At 48.4% G+C, this 22,283-nt stretch overlaps 1 protein-coding gene across 4 annotated transcripts; it reads left to right on the top strand.

The window, feature by feature from the left end:
* Positions 1-1,900: 1,900 nt before the first annotated feature.
* On the top strand, positions 1,901-17,581 carry SERBP1 (SERPINE1 mRNA binding protein 1). Of its 4 annotated transcripts, none has more exons than XM_051625522.1 (10): positions 1,901-2,405; positions 5,378-5,540; positions 6,460-6,597; positions 6,744-6,815; positions 7,387-7,461; positions 9,583-9,760; positions 12,830-12,877; positions 15,417-15,590; positions 16,559-16,597; positions 17,191-17,581. In XM_051625522.1, exons 1-10 carry the CDS (start codon positions 2,018-2,020, stop codon positions 17,245-17,247), a joined length of 1,332 nt encoding a protein of 443 aa, XP_051481482.1. In that variant the 5' UTR covers positions 1,901-2,017; the 3' UTR covers positions 17,248-17,581. The 4 variants fall into 4 exon arrangements, with proteins under 4 accessions (XP_051481482.1, XP_051481481.1, XP_051481484.1 ...); XM_051625521.1 differs by having other exon boundaries at positions 6,720-6,815; XM_051625524.1 differs by lacking the exon at positions 12,830-12,877.
* The last annotated feature ends 4,702 nt before the right edge of the window (positions 17,582-22,283 follow it).

Raw genomic sequence — 22,283 nt, 5'->3', positions numbered from 1 at the left:
GTCCCCAGCCCCAAAGATGGGTGAGTGAGCCTGGGAGCAAATGCCTTCTTCTGAAGGAGAAGCCATCCATGCCATCCAGCAACCAGCTCGTCCAAGCTCCAAGTGAGAAACGTTTGCATTTCATTTATAAAATGCAGCCTGGCTGGGGGGGACAGGGCAGGGGGCTGCCGTGGGTCCCAGGCTTTGCCTGAGAACAGCCACCCTTCTGTGCTGCTTGGTGACATTGCATTCCTTCCCAAAGCAAAAGGCTTGCTTGAAGAAAATGCTCTGAGTTCTGAGGTGCTGATTTATGGTGGTTACTCAACAACGATCCCCAGAAGAGGGGGGATCCACTTCCACCCTCCCCAGCCCCACCAGAGGGTCTGCAGGAGGGGCTTCCTCCAAGGCCACCATGCTGAGGGGGCTGTGGCACTGCAGGGACAGCTGGTGAAGAACAGTTAGTGCCAGCAAAGTACCTTTCAGCTAATCTAGGGAAAAAAAAAAACAACAACCCAACAACTGAAGTGTGGACTTGCTTTCCAAAACCAGTTGGTTGGTGGAGTCTCCAGTTCAGGAGCAACTCACATTCAAGGGCTGAGCAGTTGTAATGAAATTACTCTCCAAAGCAATTATTTAAAGGGCTCTCACTTCTCAAAAGAGGTAAGGCAAATATTGGAAATATTACCCCTGCTGAGGATAAACTTAATTATACTAACAGGCACCCAAAGGTTCTGACAACTCATTTAAAGATAGAAACTGTGAGCACAGGAAACAGTGTTTTAGACAGACCTGCCAGATCTGTGCCAGTTAAATGTTTTAATATCTCAGGGCAATTCCCACTGGCTATAGCTGGGACTAAAAAGACTCATTAATACTGCAAATATTTACCACCTTGATGCTGCCTCCTAATTGTGTGTCTCTGCTGATTAATAAAAACCTTAATGGCAGACGGACGTTTTCATTGTGGGTCTCAGATGGAGGTTCATCTGGAAGGGTTTGAAATAGTGACTTTAATGGGTTGTAGCAGCAAATGCCTGTAGCCTGTTACTGAAGTTGTCTTCAACGGTGTGAATTTGCCTCAGTCTCATGCCTGGGAAAGCAGGTTAGTGCTCGTGGGAAGTGTCAGGTGCACAGGTTCTGCATGAGAATCCCTCTGTCACTGCTGGCTCCTGCGTTGCCACCCCCACGGCCAGGCGGGGACACCCAAAATGCCCGTCTCTGTGCTCTTCGGGGGAGGTTTTTTAACCTATTTTTGTAAGGCAACAAGATGGAGAACACACAGTGGGGAGTTTCATGTGTTGTGCGTTTGCCCAGCTGCACAGCAAGCCCGAACCGGTGGCCTGGCCGTGCTTTCACTCGGGCTCTGAAAGTGTTTCCACAACTAATTCAACCCCCTAACTCCGCTGCAGCCAGCCTGCAATACTTAACCCTTTAGGACAAGGCTCCCCGCACCCCCCGAATCACCACAGAACCCCAGGGCTGCCAAGGCACCTCGAGAGACCCCCGAGTCCAACCCCCTGCAGAGCCCGGCTGGTTTGCTGCGCTTCAGCGGAGGAATTTGTTAAAAAAAGCACAACTCTGGCTTGTTTCACACCCCCCCCCGCGCCGTTCTCCCCTCAGGGTGTCCGGCCTGTTACCGGGCGGGCCGTCCCGAGGGGGCGCGAACGGGGGCGAGCGGCGCCGGCCGCCACACACACTCCTGACTCGGAAAGGGGGCTCAGGGCGTGCGGAGGGGTGTCCGGGGCCGGGGCAGCCCCAAGGCCCGGCTCCCCAAGGCCCGGCTCCCCAAGGCCCCGCACCGGGCGGCCCGGCAGCATGGCGGCGGCGCGGGGCATGCCGGGAGTTGTAGTCCGGCGGGCGGGTGGGGGCGGGGCCCGCCTCCCGTTCCCGTCGTGCCCCGCGCGGGGGCGAGGTGCCCGGATGTGCCCGGCGCCGGAAGAGAAGCGGGTCTCTTCGGGGCCGGCCATCTTGTGCGGCAGCGAGCAGGGCGCGGGGGCCCGGCAGCATCGCAGGAGGATCCCGCCGACGGGGGCCCATCATGCCCGGACACCTGCAGGAGGGCTTCGGCTGCGTCGTCACCAACCGCTTCGACCAGCTCTTCGATGACGAGTCTGACCCCTTCGAGGTGCTGCGGGCGGCCGAGACCCGGAGGAAAGAGAGCGGCGGCGGCGGCGGGAGCCAGGGGGGCGGCGGGGCCCGCGGCGGCCCGGCGGGCGCCCAGACCAACTCCTCGAGCGGGGCGGGCGGCGGCGGCGCGGGGCAGGCGGGCGCCGGAGGGGGTGCCGGCAGCGCGGCCAAGCAGCTGCGCAGGGAGTCCCAGAAGGAGCGCAAGAACCCGCTGCCCCCCTTCGCCGCCTCCGCCGGGGGGGCCGCCGAGCGCCGGGAAGAGGGCAGCGGCCAGGCCGGAGCTCCGCTGCGGAAGGAGGGTGAGCGGGGCGGCGGGGGAAGGGAGCCGAGGGGCCGGCCCTCGCCGCCGCGGGGCCGCGCACAAAGGCGGCGGCGGGAAGGAGGCCGCGGGAAGGAGGCGGCGGCGGAGCCCCGGGCAGGGCCGGACCCGGGCCCGCCCGCGCCCACGTGGGGGAACGCGTGGCCGGGCTGGCGGGAGGCCGCCCGCGGCACCGGCCCGCCGCGGGGCCCCGGGAGCGGCGCGGACGGGCAGCCGGGGCCCCGGGAGCGGCGGCGGGCCCTGCAGGCCGGGCTGCCCCGGCCGCACGTGGCCGCGGGCGGTGTGTCCCCGCCGCCCGGCCCGCGCCTGGTGGAGGCGGGGGGGGCTGGGGGCCCCGCTGCCGCCCCGGTGGCCGCGCCGCGGGGGGAGCGGAGGGGGCTGCCCGCCGGAGGGGGGTGCGGCGGGGGAGAACGTCCCCGCCGCCCACCCGAGACGGGGTTTGGGGCGCTCTGACGGTGGGTCTGACGGGCCCCGCGCTCCTCGGAAGTCGCTTCCCTAGGGAGAGGTGTCGGTAGGAATCGTCCCGGTGTGGTAACAATTGGCTGCGTGGGGTCTCGGCCCTGTTTGTGTGAACCCGTAAGATCCCCCGCAAGAGAAATCATGTTGAAAAATGAGACATCAGGAGGTTAAAGGACTGTGCTGCGGGCGCGGTAATTAATTAGCAGGACGGGGCGCTGCGCGGTGCGCACACGCGTCCCACAAACTTCAGCGCAGAACTCTGGGTTCAGTGGGAAGCCTTGAAGTGCATGGCGGGGTGGGTGACGGCCCTTGGCGTGCGGGGGAGGACACGGCTTCCCAGCCACCGCGCCGCTCGGAGGGGGCTCTTAGAAGCGCGGCCGGTTCAGGGGAGCTCAGTGCTCCGGGCAGGCATCCGAGAGCTCCAGCGGCTTTGGCTGCGCAGCGTGTTGCACCGTGTCTCTCCACCAGGCCTTAACGCTTTTTAAGAAAGAAAAATACTAACGTGCAGGTTGTTTTAGAAAGCGCGTGTCCCAAATAGTATTTGAAAACGTGTTGTGTCAAGCTTCGCTGGGGCGTCTTTTGTACTTGAAAGCTTAGGAGTTGTTTTCCCTGTGAGGAATGTGATAATTTGTCCCGAGCGGCAATTTACTGAGCCAGTGTCCTCTGGAAATATTAGTCAGTTGCAGAATTATGGTGTTGTCCTGCATGAGGTCAACGTGAAACGTGGGCAGTGTCTTTGGCCACCCCAGGAGGACGCGGAAGGTTCTGTAGGGCTCGCAGGCCCTGTTTACCTCCCTGTTTTCACATGCTTTCTCAAGAACAAGCACTGCCCCGCTATGAAAAAGAGTATTTTTGTGGCCTATTATAGTAGCGAAACAGAGAAAGTCAGGCCTGCTGCTGCAGCCGTGTGCCTGGAGCACTGTAGTAAACAAAGTCACTTTGCAGCTTGAAGATTGCTGGTTTGTTGTGTGGGACAGTAGTTGTAACATGATAAAGGTGGTGGATGCCATAGTGCAGGTTCAAACTGTTCCACCACTCGGTAGAGGTGCAGGTTATTTGGCTGGTGAATTACCAGTTCAAAGCGTTGTGCTACAAAGAAAAAGAAATAACTAGTATTTTTGGTTGGGCTTCACGGGGAACCAGGTTTTTCCGAGTGTTGAACCCGAAATTCAAAAGCTGTGGATTATTCCTTCCAGTTCTGCTGCATACCTCCTGCGTGACACTGGCCTGCTGGCTTTCCCTGCCGAGCTTTACCTCTTAAAATGAAACGGCTGTCCTCGGTTTGGGAGCCCTTCTCACAGTAAACGTTAGCGAGTTTAACCCCTGTGTTTCCTCGGGGGGTGAGGGTGGCTGAGCAAGCAGTGCATGTCATGCAAACCTCGTGTTGTAAGGTAGGGAAGACGTTGTTCCTTTGGGTGTGTAGGCTTGGATATCATTACAACTGTAACTTCTTTGGCCCCACCCAAATATGGTGGTGCTTGTTAGGCAGGAACTTATTTCTTTACGAAAAATGTAAATTCGGCACCTTTTAATGTAAGGGATAGTTCATAAGTCTTTGAACCAGCCCGGGTGGGTTTTGCTTAGTGTTTTTCCCCTAAATATTTTGGTCAAAAACATAGTGTGACAAAGGTGTGTAGTGTGTTTGTCCAGATCTTTCTGAAGGTGAGTAAACAAGCCTTTCACATGAGTGGAAAACTGTGTTTAAGGTCCTTCAGATGTCTTAGTGAAGAAAATAATGCCCATGGGGAGTTATTATTTTTAAAACCCGTTCTGAAGGCAGAGAGGGAGGGGAGGAGGAGGCTGCCCAGCTCCCAGGCACCGGCTATTCCCGAGCTATGTGAAGCATGTGGGCAGCAAGCTGAGCCTTTGTGTGCTGGACTGAGGGCTGGTGTGGGTGAGCACACCATGTAGTCACTGGCCAGGACCTCCTGCAGTGGGCTGGGTGACATCCCCTGGGGGGGCACACCCTGCCCTGGGGAGCACTGCTGGCCAGATTCCCAGGAGGAGCACAGTGGGATGAAGCAGGGTGGCAGCAGAGGGACTTGGGTCCAGCGTGGGGATGCTGGCTTCATTTCGGTGTGCATCAAAATAAAACCCACTTGTTTTACCTGAAAAGCACCTTTCAGAGGAGAAAAAAAAAATAAAATACTTAAAAATCTTGCTTAGCTTGATCCTTCTTTGAAAGTTGACCCTGTCATTTTAACACGGAATACTAATGTATTGTGTGCTCTGACAGGTTTTGTTCCCTACAATATTGTCAGGTGTACACACTTGTACAAAACACAGTTTGGTTGAAAAGCTGCGTAAAAATGTGACTAAGAAGAGTCAAATGATCTGCAGAGACTTCTCTAAAGGTACAGTTTCTCAGATCACCTAGTCCCAAGGCTAGAAGGAAAACTGCAACTCCAGCTTACCTCCAGTGCTGTATGACTGAGCCAGTATCTCTCCCGGAGCAGCTCCACGTCCCGTTGATGTGTGTCTGTGGTGTTTCAGGGATAAGGCGCATTGGCAGGAGGCCTGACCAGCAGCAGCAGCAGCAGCAGCAGGGGGATGGCAAACCCATCGACAGGAGGCCGGAGAGACGGCCCCCGCGGGAGCGCCGCTTCGACAAGCCTGCCGACGAGAAGGGAGAAGCAGGAGAGTTCTCTGTGGATAAGTAAGAATTCTCTCTTGCCGACAGCTTTCCTAGCCTCCATAGGAAGGGGCTGCTCTGCCTTCTGCTGCCAGGTTAAAAAAAAAAAAAAAAGAAATGGGCAAACGTGGATCAAAATGAAATGGATTGAGTTAAATTGGTGTCGGTGGCAAGAAGAGCGTGTGTCGTGCAGACTGTGACGCTTTTCTTTTCCTGTGATTTTGTTTATGAACTTGGCTCAAGGTAAAGACTGGCAGCGGTCTGACGTGAGCAGTCCCCTTGGTTGAACTGGGAGTATGGTTTAAATCAGTAAGGTATCCACCACATCTCTCCATCTATAGCAGATGGGTCAGGAAAGGAGCTAGAGTATACCTGTTGCCTGCAGGGTGGATTTATTTGCCGCTGCATATGTTCCTTACATCTGTGCCCTTGGTTGCTGGGGAGTAAAAGTCCATGTAGGTGTTCACACCTTGGCTACACTGACTTCAGATCTGGATCTGGTGAAGCCATTTAATGTCTAGGCCAGTTTTCATGTGTCTGAAGTATCATGAGGCATCGAGAATTCCAAGCGTTCTGAGTGTTCAAATACTAAAGTTTTAGTTGCCAAAGTTAAAGCCCTTTTGAAAGTCAGTTGGATGAACGTGAGTTAAATTGATACTTCAGTATCAGCTGGTGATGTAACACATTACAAAGATGAAATTTTAGGTGTAGTGCCAGAAGATGCATGTGAACAGCAAACCACCTGAGCATCTGTTCCCAGATTCCAACATGCATGCCTCGTGTACCTGGGTATTTTCACTGTATTCAGCATTGACATTAGAGCCTCGACGCGGTTACGGAATTCTCGAAGGATAAGTCGGTTAAACCCCCAGGAAAAGAGGAACCTTAAAACCCATGCAGTAAGTTGTTGGTGAAACCTTCCCGTTGAATTGTTCCCTGCCAGACCCATCATCGACCGACCGATGCGTGGCCGTGGCGGGCTGGGCAGAGGCCGTGGCCGTGGCCGCGGGATGGGCCGGGGAGACGGGTTCGACTCTCGCGGCAAGCGCGAATTCGACAGACACAGCGGCAGCGATCGATCGTAAGTCTTTAACCTGCCCTCTCCTTCTTTCTGTGACTCTTTCCGGCTGTGGGAAAAAAAAAAAAAAATTGGCTTTTGAACTTCTGTGCCTGGACACTATGATGTTAACTCAGTTTTGTTAGTTCTGTTTCACATTCACATTTCAGCGGCCTGAAGCACGAGGACAAGCGCGGTGGCAGCGGGTCGCACAACTGGGGAACCGTCAAAGACGAGCTCACGTGAGTAACTTGTCATTGCTCTCAACTCTCAGCAGACAATCCTAATCTTTACAGCTTGCAGAATGTAAAGGTTCATCTGCCTTTTTGTGCCTTGGATAATTTTTGCTGTGCTGTTCATCAGCCTTTGCAGAATTTAGAAAGTTAGCGATTTCTTCCAACATGAAAGACAACTTCAGAAATTTGGGGAAGTTGAAAGTGGGGGTGTTCTGGTGATTATTTTTTTTTTAACAATTCTTTTACTGAAAATAGAACAGTTTACAATTTTGGTGAGGTTCAGCATTCTTTTTTACAAGTATGACATAGAAAGCAGTCATTTTAATACCCAAAGCCATGTTGTGTCTGGGTGTACAGCGGGAGGCTTTCGGAACAAGTACTAGCAAGTGTGGGGGAAGACTGAGGAAGGTGGAAAGGACAGAATTGAAAAGGCACAGAGAGCACCAGCCCTTGGTAGTTCTTCTAAAATAAGGGTGGGTCGTGTAAATACACTGTAGAACTTAGTGGTTAATCTTAGGTGGCTTTATAGAGGGATGAACTTTTTAAAAACACAGCTCCAAACGTTGTGTGTTTGCAGTGAATTGGATCAGTCAGCTGTAACTGAGGAAACGCCAGAGGGAGAGGAACATCCGCCTGCTGATTCTGAAAACAAGTGAGTACCGCCCCTCTCCTGGGCTCTGCTCGCTTCAAAGGCAGTATTGCTTTGCCTTTAATCCCTCGTGTTTATTCCTACTTCTGTTTTGCCAAACTCAGGTTGTATTTTCTTGAGTAGACATGAAATGATCCACAGCTGCACATCTAAAAATCACGATCTCTTGGAATGGTTGGTTCACTAACCGTGCAAGCTCTTGGGTCACTTTCAGATTTAGCTGTTCATAATCAGTTCTAATAAGCTTAAGGCCTTGGAATTGCAACTCCCAAGTACCAAATCCAAGAGCATCTGTCTCATGGCTAGGTAGAACAGCCAAGCAAAAGGGACAAAACATTGTTCTGTCAGTGGAAGGCAACTTTTTTACACTTACTCCAAACGACTGGTGAGACTGTGACTAGAAGAAAGGCTGTATCTGTGTCATTCTCCAGCCCTTGTGTAGGCAGGCAGCTTTCAAAGAAGTTAACTTGGTTGCTTCTCATTCCGCTTGGACACTGTTACAGAAGCCACCAGTGACGGGATGAATGAAGCAGAAGGAGCAGTAGGGATACTTAACAGTGATACAAATTTATATGTAGGGTGGTACAATAAAACGTTGTCTTTTAATGAGGAATGTGCTTTATGGTGGATTCAAAACAAAATGGTAAACAAGGTAGAATTTTTAAATACTTGTTTGCAAGAGATTCCTAATATGGAGTTTGCTACAGCTTGATTTCCACATTAGTAACTTCAGTGGTGAAGAGGGTAGAGAACAAGAAATTGATTTTGTTAAACTAAAAAAGAGAAAGACTAGATGCTTCTACTTCTCCATAGATGTGGTTGTCCAAGGTTACAGTTGTCTTGTATACAGAAGTAGTGTGAGAACTTCTAAGAAATTACAGCTTGAGCAGTGGCCAGGAAGTGCAAGCCAGCTAGTCCTTAAAAAAATGTATTAGAAATCTGGATATGTTAAATTTGTCTGCAGGATTTCCTGGATCAGTGGTCTGATGCTTGACCAGATCCTGACCCACTTGTGTGCAGATTGATCATCTGCAGACTACTTGTAGGTTGTTTTCTTCTTCCTCTTACCTGCAGAACATGTCTTCTCACTCTCAAGCACAACACACCTGTTGTAACCCATGGGTTAGTTTTCACATGGGTTAGTTTTCAGGTGGCCTAACTTGGTGTGGACCTCCAACCTGAATGTTTCAGTAGAAGTGTAGCATGTTTTGCTGCAGTAAAATGTGCAGGATGACAAGGGGAAATAACTTTGCCTTGAACCAAAAAACCTGCTTCTGAATATGTATCATGTCAATGACATCAAAGTTAGTAGCTACAAAATGAAAACCTTTTCTCTTTAGTTGAGGCTTTTCTTTTAGCTGCACATACATGGCACTGATTTTCTGTAAGTCAGAAATTTAGTTGCATAAACAAACCAAAGAATAATTAAAGGATTTTAACTAATGAACAATTTTAACTGCACAGCCTGTGTAGCTGGAACATGCTCTGTTATTGAGCAGAGGGGTTGTGTGTTTTGCTTCAGAATAACTCTTGGGCAGGTGAGGGCATTGAAGATTTACAGTGAGGTGAGATTGCACAAGCAACTAAGTTCCATGCTGCTTAAGTGAGCTGAAAGTAAAGATTCTTTCAGTTAGCTGGGAAATTAGTAATAGTCTTTGGTTCAATAAAGGAAACAGTGTCCAAAAAGGATTAAAATGTTATTAAAAAAGCTATCAAGCTGTCTCTCACTGCCTTAACTTGAACCTGGGGGAGAGAAGCATCCAAAAAGAGGGGAGGAAAAGCTCCAAACAAGCCCAGTGCAGAAGTTAGGTTTTCAAATGTGTGAGGAAAATTGTCATGCATGTGGAGAATGAACAGCATGCAAGAGTCAGTGTTAAAATTAACATTTTGCTGAGTTTTGCTCACCAGTTAGTTGCTTGAAGGTGGCTGTGGCGTTGTTTTTAGGACTCTTAAGGGAGATAAGTTTTCATGTGTGCTTTGAGTGGTGGAAGTGAGAGGGTTTTATGTACATCTCAGCTGCAAAATACTTGACAAGCGTTTAATAATTAACAACTGATTTCAAATGTGTTGTATTTAGAATGTGAGTTCTAAGTCCTGATCATAATATCTGTGAATTCACTACAGAGAGAATGAGGTTGAAGAAGTTAAGGAAGAAGGCCCTAAGGAGATGACCCTGGATGAGTGGAAAGCTATTCAAAGCAAGGATCGTGCAAAAGTGGAGTTCAACATCCGCAAACCAAACGAGGGTGCTGATGGGCAATGGAAAAAAGGATTTGTTCTCCACAAGTCAAAGAGTGAGGAGGTAAAGTGGTTTTCACTATTTCCTAGTGTCCAGATTGTGTCCAGGCTTTTGGAGTGGAAACTCCATTCCTTGAGACACTGACCTGTAGCTCGACGTCCATAAAGTGGGAACAACACTTCGCTTAATGAAGCTGAAGTTACACGGTAGGGTCAGTCTTTCTAACTGTGGTTGTTTTTAGCAGCTGGTCTGTACCCTTAGCTTGGTGTCTGCTGTGGTATAATCTAGAGATAAGCTTGGGATGCTGCTGCACCTGGGCAGGTAACTTTGTAAGGAATGTCTCTTGGGGAGCATTTTAGGAGAAGTCTGACAATATCAATTTATTTCTTTTTATGCAGTACACAGATTCCTGGTGCTTGCTAAACACGTGTAAGGTCGAAGAAACACTGGTCATGCCTCAGTCACCATAACACCTAAACTGTGTGCCTTAAGTTTGTAACATAGGTGCCCTTTCATTTTGTAATAAAATACAGACAAATGCCCTTGAAGTCTTTGGAAATAAGAGTTGTGTGCTTCAGCATTGTTCAGCAGAGTTGCTGTAGAATTGAAAATGGCAGTTTCTCAAGAATACTAATTTCAGTCATTGCAAAACTTGAATTACTCTGCTCCAGGATAGTGAGGATGGCACAGAGATGCATACTGTTGCACTTCAGGAGGGAGGGACATGCTAAGAGCTCTGTTTCCTCCATTAGTCTTTGTTTTTAACATTCTGGTATCTTAAGTGGCCCACTGCTAATCAGTGGCCTGCAACTTAGCGTACTAGATGGCTCTGACTCTTTTGAAGTAGCTAGATAGTATGAACTATTTTATTTGGTCTTCTAATACATGTTTCTGCTTTTTCACACCTTGTCAGTTTTTTTCTTGTTAGCCAGGGACATAATACAGGTGGGGAGGCAACATTCAGTCCTTGCCAATGAAAACTCCATCTCTAATCTCACTGAACGAGTTTGACTTTGTGACAATCATGCTGTTTTCTTACTGTGGAAGGTAGTTCTGTTCTTTAAACAATGGCATATCTCTTTAACTTCAGCTCTCCTGTGTTTGAAGTGTTTGTTCAATACCTCTTTCTCTGGCTTGTGTAGAAAAGGGAAACTGAGTTAAACTTCATGTTGGTGTATGTAAAAGAGTGTGTTTAAACAGAAGCATTTAGATGCACTAAACCTGGAGTCCTGCAAGTGTGTCAAGAAACACCCCCCAGGCCCAGTCACTCCCAAGCTGACATTTAGTCAGCTGAAGAATCTTTTTTTAACATCTCTGCATGTATGATAGCATAAGATGATGATACTCCTGGGTGGTACAGAAGCAAGAGAGATCCATGCTCTATTTTCCATGTGAAGAGTGAATCAGGAGTCGACTCAGAAAAACCCAAAGAAAACCAGTGAGAATAACTAATGAAATGACTTTCATGGAAGAACTGGCATAATGAATAGATCGATCTGTTTGAGAGGTGTGTTCAGTTAGCTTCTCTTCAAAGAAATGAGTCAGGTGTTTTTAACACTTTTAACACTAGAAGTTAACAGCTCTTTGCTGTTTTAAGCACAGAAATGAGATATTAACAAAACTGCCTTTAATTCTAGATGCTTTTAGCCTGCTTCAGTATATGTCCAGCAGATGTGTCTCCCCATTTCACTTGTTCAGTGTTCACTGATCCCTTTGGAAGCAGCTTGGGGATTTTTTTGTTGAGTGTTACAGCACAGCAGCTCTGTACTACAGGTGTTAGGAAAACCTTCACTGTAGCTCCTTTGGGAGCAGGTTTGGAAGTGGAATATTTAGAAGTTAGAAACAAAACCTTCCAATCACCTCCTGTTCTTTTTGTTCTCTTGGACATACTTATGAGTCATGAAAGTGAGGCTGATGTAGGGCTTTGCAGGCTCTTGCTGAGGAGAAGGGAGCTGATATGTGGAGGGGACTTGGTTTATAGGTAAATTCTGGTTTTAATCCTGAAAACTTCTGTATTCTTAGGACTGAAAAATCACAAGGTGCCAGAGTAGATTTTCTTAGAAATTTGAATTAAAGTGGTGTGAGCTGTGGCTGCCTCATCCCTGGAAGTGTTTAAAGGCAGGTTGGAAGGAGCTTGGAGGAACCTGGTCTGGTGAATCTAGCACTGTTCATCTGCCTTAGTCTTGTGAAAGAGCTTTCCTCCTTGTGCTCTGAGCTGAGAGGTGAAACACTTGACTCTCTCTGAGGTCTTTCCTCTTCTCCTGTTTGCTGTGTGATTACTGGAAAGTGCTACTTTGTATAAAATAACTCTTACTACTGCCTCAGATTCTTGCTGTTTTAATATGAAATCCGGGTGCATTGGCAGCCCTGGTCTAATGAGACTCTTTCCAGGAGATTGGGTTATGCCATAAAATAGAGATCCTCTTTTTTCCTTCTCTGCAGCTGGTTTAGTGGCTTGAGCCTTTTTAAGTTCTGCTGGTGCAGCTGAACAAAAAATGGGAAGGAGTTGTGTAGTGGAGAGGTCTATAGATTTGTTCAAGAAATTGGATGCCAGTCTCCTGGAAATACAGATGTGCCAGGAGATCAGTTCCTGCTCTGTGGATCTGCTTTGCTCTGCCTTTCCTGTGCCTTCAGACTTCCTTGCTAACCTAACCACTTCCTTAGAGGAGGTAGCAATGGAGACTAAGAAATGTATTTTGGAAGAGAGTAGTTCATCTTCTCAACACTCTTGGATGGAGGCTGTGCAGAAACCTTTCCTCCTGAGCAGCCATTGTGAACATCCCTCCTCTTCGCCCAGCGTGGTGTGCCAGGCATATCCCAGGGCTGGAGACCAGCCTGCATGCCTGGTCTCTGCAGCTTCCAGCAGCCTGGTGTGCACTTGTTTGGTGTCCATCTTAGGTTTCTCTTGTCTCCACGCCTCTGGTGTCATCCATCCTCTGCTCTTTCTGGATGCTTGCACAGCTGTCGATCTCACCCTTCTGCTGCTTCATGTGCTCAGGGACATCTGTGTCCAGCCAGCTCATGTGACCTTATTACCTGTTGTTTCTGTATGTAGTTGAGTCTCATTTCTTCCTTTTGTTTTCTCCCTCTGTTCCTTGTGTCACCTTGGCGTGGACACGCACCTTTCATCAGACAAAGGCGATGACAGAAATGCAGGGGAGTCTGCTGGATTCAAATGAGGTACTGATCCTTTATATCTAACTGCCAATGCCTGTGTTTTAATATGAGCCCCTTCTCAAATGGAGGTCTGGATATTAAAAGTCACCAAAATGGAGAATACAAGTAGATACAGTTTGGAGCTCTTCTGTCCGTGCCTGTTGTTTATGTGTGCACCATAGAGGACCCTTCATAATTAGTACCCTTGCTCGTAATTGAGCTCAGTTCAAACCTCATCATAAATGCTTCTATCATGAGTCTTCTTTTCCCTTCTGTTGGTTTTCCATACCTCACTGTCTGCTTTGCCCCCCTCTCCATTCATAGCTTGTTCTTAATTTTTGGCATCCTTCCCCAAGACCCCCCAAGCGCAGCAGGGGCTTCAAGAATTAGATTACATCACAGCACTAACAAAGAGTTGCCAATCCATACAAATTAAATGCTTCCAAAGGTGATTCAGGATGGACAGTTTGTCTGGCATATCTGTGTGTTGTCACCTAAGTGACAGAAGAGGATGAGGGGATTCTGTCAAGTCTTTTTTGGGTGTTTCAAATTAGCTGCAGTTACTTCGGATAAGGAAATTCTCAGGTTACATATAGACTTTGCTGGTTTAGTGGTTAGACCAAAGTCAAGCTGTGAAAAAGCCATGGTGTTGGTAGACTGTAGTGTTTCCTTTTTAAGCAGTACCAGTGTAGGGAGGGAAATGCACAGAATTATTGTACAAATGCATTGGTTCTACCTCTCTGAGAAGAGAATGTCATCTGACTGACAGGAGGTTGAAAATACAGTCTCAGTAACCTGCACTGATCAATACTGTAGATAAAATACTAACTGGTAAGAAGGGAATCCAGACCATAGCAAAAGGTGGTATGAGCCCTTTCTACAGATTGTTGGTGTCCTTACATTTGAGAAGCAACATGCCATGCTGAGGTGGGGAGGGACTTTTCTCTGAAAAATAACTGCTTAAGTTAACCCCCTACATTAGGAAAAGAAATCTGAGGGAAGTGGGTGCAATTCAAGTCTAGAAAATCAGGGGTGGGATGGGGATGAGTGGGTGTGGAATCTAGTGGAATATGTTTGAAGTAAAGCAGCATGGAGGGACATTTGTCACTACCTAAGGAAGTGGCAGTGCCCTCTGCTGCAGGACGCTGTGGAGGCCAAACATATAGCTGGGCACGGGGAGGGGGAGATACATTGGTGGGAGAGATGAATGGCTCTGTACATCATGGTGCTTGTGACTGACCCAAGGAATCCCTGAAAGCAGCTTTCAGGCTTTTGACTGCAAACCTCTGTGCTTCCATTGGCTGCCCTATACAGCATCTGCAGGTGGTAATTAAAGGGTATAGGGCTTAATTGCACAATCTGGTGCCTTTGAAAGTCAGCATGTTGTGTCATTGCTCCACAAGAGGAGTAAGTTGGAGGCTTAGGCTTGCACATGGCACTTCTGTAGGAAATACCAACCAGCTTGGCAAGTTCTGAGCCTGAAGTCAGGGTCTTACAGGAACAGAAAGCTTGTTTGTGTCGTGGTTCCACAACATGATGGTTGGGTCTTGGAAGAGGCAGAGTACTGGTCTGGATAAACCCTTGGTCTCCTCTCCTGTGGTCAGTTTTACACCCTGTGTATCATCATAGGTAACAAAACTGGACTTACGTGGGAAAATTATTTGTACAAAATAGGAAAAATACTTTTGAAGCACCTGGTTCTTTCTGTGTTCAATGGGCAATAACTTTAAATACTCCAGTGTGCTGAACAGCATTTATGGTGTCAGATGTGACTCTTCCGTGCATACCTTGCTCCTCAAGTCTCAGGTGTCTCCCTCTGAATGCACAGGGAACCATCCAGCTGTAGGAGACTGCTCTGTCATGGCAAAGGTGCTGAGTCCTGCTTTTCAGTGTAATTGCTGAGGCTGGTTCTGTGTTTCAGCATTCCTGCTGTAACTCCGTCAGTCACGTGGTGGTTGAACTGTTTGTGCCTCGTTTGCTGTTTGCTGTGGCTGATGCAAACCAGTAAGGGCTTCTGACCATCTCCCTTCTTCTAAATACTGACACGGGGCTAAGACAATGAGGAGTATAAAATACCCGTTGAGCACAATAAAGAGGGGTTACCAAGTCTTCAAAAAGAATGACATTAATTTGATATTGCTATGAATTGAGAGGACCTGAAGATTTCTCAGGATACCAAGTGAGAAGAAGAGAAGTGCTAGAAAAGGAGGTTCTGCACTGGCTTGGTGGTGGGTAGTTTGGTCTCAGCTAAGGCTAAACGTGTTCCTCTGAAGGAGCTCCAGAGCTTCCCTGAGTTCTATTGGAAATGCAGAATGCCTTTGTTGGCTTGGTTGGCTCATGCACTGATGTGGTGACCTGTGTGTGGTTTTGTAGTCTGCACGAGTGGTGTAGCTCCATTCCTAACAACCCTGTGTTGCCTGTTAACCCGACTGGAGCCAGGCCGTCAGTTGCCACTTCAGGAGCCGCTCGGGGGGATCCCGTGCGCTCTGGTGGCAGGAGTAGCAGGACAGCTGGGAAGGTTTCTCGGTGACCTTTCTTACTGACGAGGAAACCCTGGTTTCAGGCTCATGCTGAGGACTCGGTGATGGATCATCACTTCCGCAAGCCCGCCAACGACATCACGTCCCAGCTGGAGATCAACTTTGGAGACCTGGGCCGCCCCGGGCGTGGGGGCAGAGGGGGCCGGGGTGGCCGGGGGCGTGGTGGCAGGGCCAGCCGTGGAGGCAGAACTGACAAGGTGAGTAGCTGCCTCTTCCATCTGCTGGGGGTTGAGTTCTGTGGGCACTGGGGGGGGCTGTCATATGGATTTGTCTTCATTCTTTTGGGAGGAATTGCTCTGGCAATAAACACCACCTTCTCAACCCAAGTAAAGCCAATTCTTCAACTTTGCTTTCAGCTAGGTTGCTGGTAGGGCAAAAGGATTAATGTTTTAGTGTTGTCATTAAACACACACACACACACACAAGGATGGGGAGTAGGTTGTATTAAAAAAAGAAGGGTCCATCTTTGTATCTGACCCCCAAAAATGTCTCTTCAGCACGGACAGATCTGAGTGTGCTATGAGACTCTTCTGCTTCTGGCGGAGCAGTTACTTCCAGGATGGTGTATCTGCATTCTCACCTGTTGGGGATGGAGGGCTGGTTTTACAGCTGCACAGTGTATCTAGAATTCAAGGAATTCAGAGTTTGCTTGTGGCAGTAGGACACTTACTGCTATTTTCTTACCTGCAGTAGCTTTTTTCCTCCTCTAGTCCAAAAGTCGTAAAGAAAGACTGAGGACTACGTACTGAACGGAGGTGGGGGAAAGAACATGTCAAGTTAAAGTGCTGTAGTGTAGCTCCAGTCAAGATTTGATGTGGTTCATTTATTCAGCTGAAATTAATTCATAAAATTGTTGCTAGAAAATAAGTTTGGTTTGTGTGGTGTGACTCTCTTCACACAGGCCAGACTTGCTCCTTTTGGTCTCTTGTAGGACACTGTAGCACACTGACTTGTCTTCTCTTCTACACCGGATCACTTTAGCTTTTAGGGTTATTAGTTGGAAGACTCTCCTGGTAATTTTGAGGAGTTGAAGCTAAATGGTGGTGGTGTTTGCTCTGAGTCGTTTCACTAATAAGGCATCTTGCTTCTTCACAAATGCTGTGGTAGAGTTGTTAGGAGCTCCCCTGCAGCTTATTTTATGTTGATTCTGTTTATTTCCTTCCAGTTGGTTAAGGAGTTTGACGTGATCCACACACCCAACCAGGTTGGTGATCTCTGCTGGCTCTTACCCCTGAGCAAGGCCCCTCCTCTTGCAGGGGCTGGAACTCCCCTCCTGCCTTGTCTCAGTCTTGCCTGTAGATGTTGATACAAGTTTCATTGGAATGGTTTAAATATTACTCTTGATAAATTAATATGGTTACAGGAAGTTGCCCTGTCCTGGCACTTTTCTTCCTCTCCATGCCCCCTCATGGACAAAGTGAAGATGATTCAAAAATACTTGATTTCTGCATTTTGGTTTTTTACACTTAGTAGAGAGCCTTTTAAAAACTCTTAGGGAGGAGATTCTTGGTTAATGTGTGAGATTTTTCCAGAGCTAGGTTGGCACGACAGGTTTGGTTTTTTTTTATCATAGTCTGTGACTGGGGGAGAATTAAACACATGAAACTTAATTTGTGCTACAGTGTTTCTGTAACACTTCTGTCCTGCTCCCTGCAGGAATTGATGGTTATGTGCTAGTAAGAATTCACATGTAGGGGTCTCTGGGCAAATGGGAGGACTTGCAGTGTGTGAGGAATTGGAAATGCTGCAGGCCTTGATGCCACTGAAGGTAATAACTTCCTGATGTTTCTCTTTCAGTCAAGTGCTTCTGCTCCTGATGTAGATGACCCAGAGGCTTTCCCAGCTCTGTCCTAAACTGGATGTCATAAGCCAACCCTGCCCTCGTTGGGCCCTCCTCTCCGAGGCTTGCATGCTTAAGGATCCTAAACAACTAAGAAATTAAAAAAAAAAAAAGAGACTGTCATTCATACCATTCACACCTAAAGACTGAATTTTATCTGTTTTGAAAATGAACTTCTCTCGCTACACAGAAGCAACAATATGGTAGTCAGTTTTGTATTTAGAAATGTAATGGTAGCAGGGATGTTTTCATAATTTTTTCAGAGATTATGCATTCTTCATGGATACTTTTTTGTATTGCTGCTTGAAAATATGCGTTTCCAAACTTGAAATATAGGTGTGAACAGTGTGTACCAGTTCAAAGCTTTCACTTCATTTGTGGTTTTTGGTTTGTTGGGTTTTTTTGTTGTTGTTTTTATTTTTTAATTCAGGATTTTAGACGTTTTCCCCAAACTACAAACTGGGTTTTAATCCTTGCAGACTATTACCATTTCCTTAATCCCTGTTTAGCAGGTTTTTATCAGCCCATGGTCTTTTGGAATACGTGGAATTTTGATTTGGCAGGCTGTTAGTGCTCTATGGAACTCTAACTCCTGGAGGACCTTAGGTTTAGTGCTTACTTTCAGACTAGGAAAAACAGTCATTTCTCATCTATGTTGGGTAGTTTGTTTGTGGAAGATCTTTATACAAAATTGGTAGCAGATACCTGAAAAAGACCCAAAGCACACTGGTTTGTAGTTAAACACCTGTGTACTGATCCAGCAGTGACCTGTGGATAATTGGTCTCAACAGATTTTTAAAATTAGTGTATTACACCCTTCACTCACCCTTTTTATTCCCTCTTTCTCCTTTCAACAGAACAAGGTGGGGGGGAAAAAAAGGTTTTAAATTAGCTGTGTTTTTTGTTGGAGAGGCTTCCTGCAGGTTGGAGTGACCTTTCCTGCTGTTGGAGCTGGGAAGGAGGTGTAGGGGTTGCTCCAGGGGTCTGCCTGGACTCCAACTGGGAGGTGGGAGCCCATCATTCCCTGGGGCATCCACAGCTCTGCTCCTGCAGCAGCAGCTCTTCTGAAGAAGGACCAGGGGGGAGGAAGGAGCTTGGCTTTCCCCTTCCACACAGGGCCTCACAATCTGCCTGGTACAATAAAAACCCCAACCCCCAACACAACCTCTCTGTCCTTCAGAGTTCTGCCCTGGAGCTGTGCAGTGCTGGAGGTGGGATTGCTAGCTGACAAATGAATGTTTTTCAGAGCACCATTGTAAGAAACCCTTTCCACCCCTCCTAGAAATTAGCTGTAGGTTTAATTTCATCCCTGTGACCAGGATTGCCACTTCAGTGCACAAAAAGGAGTTGCGAGAATGACTGAAAAAGAGGGTTTCTTAGGGTTTTTATCTGCAGCATTTGTTAGCAGACTAGAAACAGGTTCCTCATTTTAATTTAATGTTTTACACTTTGGACAGCTTATAACATATTTGTAGTTTCTTAACTAGGTAGATAGAAAACAAAAGGTAATGCCCTATTTTTTTAAAAGCTGTACAGGACAGGCAAAAAGTATTGGAGACCTTTGAATATGAAATATCAAACTCCTTAACTGTGGTGTTTAGCTGGCTTGCTTTACCCAAACTATTTTCTACAAAAGTTTTTGTTGTAAACCACTGTTAATATCATTGGATTTGTCTTTTTAGTGCACTCACCTATAAAGTTCCAGGCTGTGAGGAGGCAAGTTTTCAAACAGTGGATGGTAAAAAATCTCTTGGTTCATTTCTCTTGACTCTTCAAGCAGATCTTTCACAGCTGCTGTTGGAGGCCCAGCACCAAGTTGTTCCTCTTCCCTCTCCCTTTGTGCTTTGGTAGAACGTGTTGCAGTTCCAGCATTAGGGGACAACTTGGCTAATACAATGAAATGCCTCCATGTGCAGAAACACACCTGCAGAAAAAGCTTTCCCTGTGACACAAACCTTGCCCTTGACCAAACTGTGTATTTGCTCTTTGGGTTTGCCACTTAGCTCTGTTTTTTTTTCCCCAGCTCCTGAGCAAGTCTGCTTGGCAGTTGTTTGGGGCCCTGCTAGCCAGACTTGCCCAGAATTTTTCCCTTCTCCTGCATTTACATCATTTTTCAAGGCAGCTTGTACTTCCACCTGGTCTGTCTGCTGTTCTGCTAGATGTAACTTTGCCTCTTTCAGTCCGTTCGTGTCAAGAACTAAAACTGTGAACGTCTTTATCTTTCATATTGGTGGGTGTTAACTGAAATAAAGGTTTATTTTCATGCTCTTTTAAAAAAAAAAAAAGTCATGGAAACCACTTAGATGAACAGCATGGCATCTAGGTTCTGCCCCAAGTGGTCTAGGCTGCTTAGGGCCATGGTGCCCAGGAGTTTCCGTTGCCTGGAATGGACTTTGCCTTGGGAAAATGTCTCCTGAGTAGCTTATTATTAATGAGCTTGCTCTTTAGTCACATTTGCTGTCCTCTTGCTTGCTACTTTTGCTGTCACGCCAAATCCAGAGGACTAGACCTTTTTAAAATTGGAACAATTTGGAAAAAAAAGGAAAAGGTGGTCAGCAGGCAAAGCTGGAGAGAAACAAGCACATGGTGCAAATTGGCTTTTGAGTGGAACAGTGGCAAAGTTTGAGCATGAAAGTTCATCTTTCAGGTGGAATGCTGCTGATGGTGGGAGGAAGCAAGACTGATGAATCAATGCAAGTGTTAGCTGTGTGGGAAAGGAGGTGAATTCTTCTGGAACATCAGAAGTCCGTGTGGATGTGTGGTGGTTGCAGTTGGAGGAGTTGAGACCACTCTTTTAAGCTGTAATGACTGGAGATGACATGCCCGTGGAGATTGGTTTGCATAGCCACACCTCTTGTGTTAATAAACGCAGGACACATGCCTAAAGCTGACACTGCAGCATTTGCTAACCTGCTTCTTTTCTACCAAGTCATCACCAGCACCATGGGACCTCCCTTCTGTGCTGCCTCCACCTGGTGACAACCTGCTGGCCAGGCTCGGGGTATGAGCAAGCACTGGGTGCTGCACTGGAAAACTCGAAGGTGGTGTTTGTGCTGGGGGGCTGTGACCTGGCTGTGGGGAAAATGGTTCATTTGTCCTCAGGGAGTCATGGAAGTTGGGTTGTTGTCCTATTAATGGTGCTGTTTGTCTCTTGAAGCTGGAGGAAGACTTTTTGTGAAGCAGTGCAGAGGCTGAAGAGTGAGGAGACAATGCACTCTGGTGTTCTCTTGTCCATACGCTGAGGGTGAAGGTCAAGATGCAGAAATAGATGAATGACAAAATAGTGATTTTTTTTTTTTTTTTGCCTTTTTCCGTAAGAAACGTCTCACTTGTGACAAGTGTCTTAATTTGCTTGTTCCACAGGTGACTGGAGGTACTGGTTTGTGATGCCCAGAGTCCTCCTGCCAGCATGGGTGCCACGTTGGTGTGGAGAGCAGGAGGATGGAGCATGTTGTCTGGGGTGTGTGACCCAAGGCAGGGTGCAGGGCTTGCCTGAGTGACACCAGCCAAGCCTGGCAGCTGGGAGGTGGCTGGGGTGGGCTGCAGACCTTAACAGCCAAGCTGCAGAGCTGGTGGTTTCTGAGCAGACTGTGTGGAGCTGGCAGTGCCCCTGGTGGTACAGGGAGCAGAGCTGCCTTCCCAGAGCCCTGCCTGGGAGGGGTTTGTCTGCTCTGTGTACCTTGTTTTCACCAGTGAAATACCTGCCAGCAGGGACAAAAGGCAGGGCCAGAGGAGGACACAACTCGGAAAGAACGTGGCCTCTAGGTTGTTCCTGGTGGTGGGGTGCAGTGGTGGCTGCTCCCACCTCTGGGCTGGGGCTGGAGCCACAGGCTGGTCACTTCTCCAGGCCTGGAGCCACAGGCTGGTTGCTCCTCCTCGTTGCTTTTCCTGACAGATGAGTCAGTTCCATTCCCTGGAAGAGAGAAAGCAAGTAGGAGCTGTATCTAGAGTTTTTCCTGTGTTTCAGCAATGATTTGCAACATTAAAACAAGAAAAACAGTGTGAGGGCTTGAGGTGTGCTGGGTGGCTGTCCCTGGGTGCAGAGCAGCAGCTCGGTGCTGGCAGGGAGCAGGAGGCCTGGGCTGCAGCAGGACGTGCCAGTGCTCCTGGTGGACACCCCAGCTGGAGCCCAGGCTGCTTCAGGGGTGTGTTCACTGCCGTCGGGTGTCAGCTTGCCTGGAGTCACCAATACTTCTGCTTGAGCTGTTTGATCCTCGCCCACGAGGTGGTGCTACGAAGGTCATCACACCACTGGGAGGTGAGGGAGCTTCATTTCACCTGTGTGTCCTCTGCTGGGCAGAGACATCAGGGAAGGGGTTGGTGGTGCTGCAGCCGTTCTGTTCAGCAGCTGGAACTGGCACAGCCCAGCTGGGTTTGGGGCCTGTGCTCAACAAACTGCAGGATGGAGCCCCTGGAGGTCTGTGTGTCTTGGTGGGACAGCCTGGCACTTGCAGGGCAGAGTGCAGAGCAGGAGGGAAGCACCGTGGTGCATCACGGCTTACCTCTGCCAGACTTGGATGGAGATGCTGAAGGGGGCAGCTGCTCTGCAGGTCGTTTGTGGGCTGCTGCTAAAAGCTCTTCTCAGCTTTTTTATTAGGAGGCTCCAGGAAAGCTGGGGAGGGGCTTTGGGCAGGCCGGGGAGGGGTGGGATGAGGGGGAAGGGTTTCCAGCTGGAAGAGGGAGAGGGAGATGAGACATGGGGAAGAAATTCCTTGCTGTGAGGGTGGGGAGACCCTGGCCCAGGTTGTCCAGGGAAGCTGTGGCTGCCCCATCCCTGGCAGTGTTGAAGGGCAGGTTGGATGGGGCTTGGAGCAGCCTGGGCTGGTGGGAGGTGTCCCTGCCCACGCAGGGGGCTGGATCGAGGTGATCTTTAAGGTCCCTCCAACCCAAACTATTGTGATGTGAAAGTGCATCTTTCCCTGCTCTCCCATCTGAGCCATGACCTTCAGCTAGAAGCTCCTGAGCCCGTTTGGGGATGACAGTGAGGCTGCAAACAAGTCCCAGGGTTGGAATACGAAGGTGATGAAGGATTTGGGAGTTCTGTGGGTGT

This window comes from Apus apus, chromosome 7 (assembly GCF_020740795.1).
Source record: "Apus apus isolate bApuApu2 chromosome 7, bApuApu2.pri.cur, whole genome shotgun sequence".
Taxonomy (NCBI): Eukaryota; Metazoa; Chordata; class Aves; order Apodiformes; family Apodidae; genus Apus; species Apus apus.
This window is presented reverse-complemented; position numbering and strand designations above follow the sequence as displayed.

Excerpts from the sequence above, each read along its gene's own strand:
- SERBP1 (XM_051625521.1), top strand. The coding sequence starts at position 2,018 with ATGCCCGGACACCTGCAGGAGGGCTTCGGCTGCGTCGTCACCAACCGC. Across the intron at positions 2,406-5,377 it reads AGCTCCGCTGCGGAAGGAGG|GGATAAGGCGCATTGGCAGG; the intron begins GTGAGCGGGGCG and ends GTGGTGTTTCAG. Across the intron at positions 6,598-6,719 it reads CACAGCGGCAGCGATCGATC|TTCTGTTTCACATTCACATT; the intron begins GTAAGTCTTTAA and ends CAGTTTTGTTAG.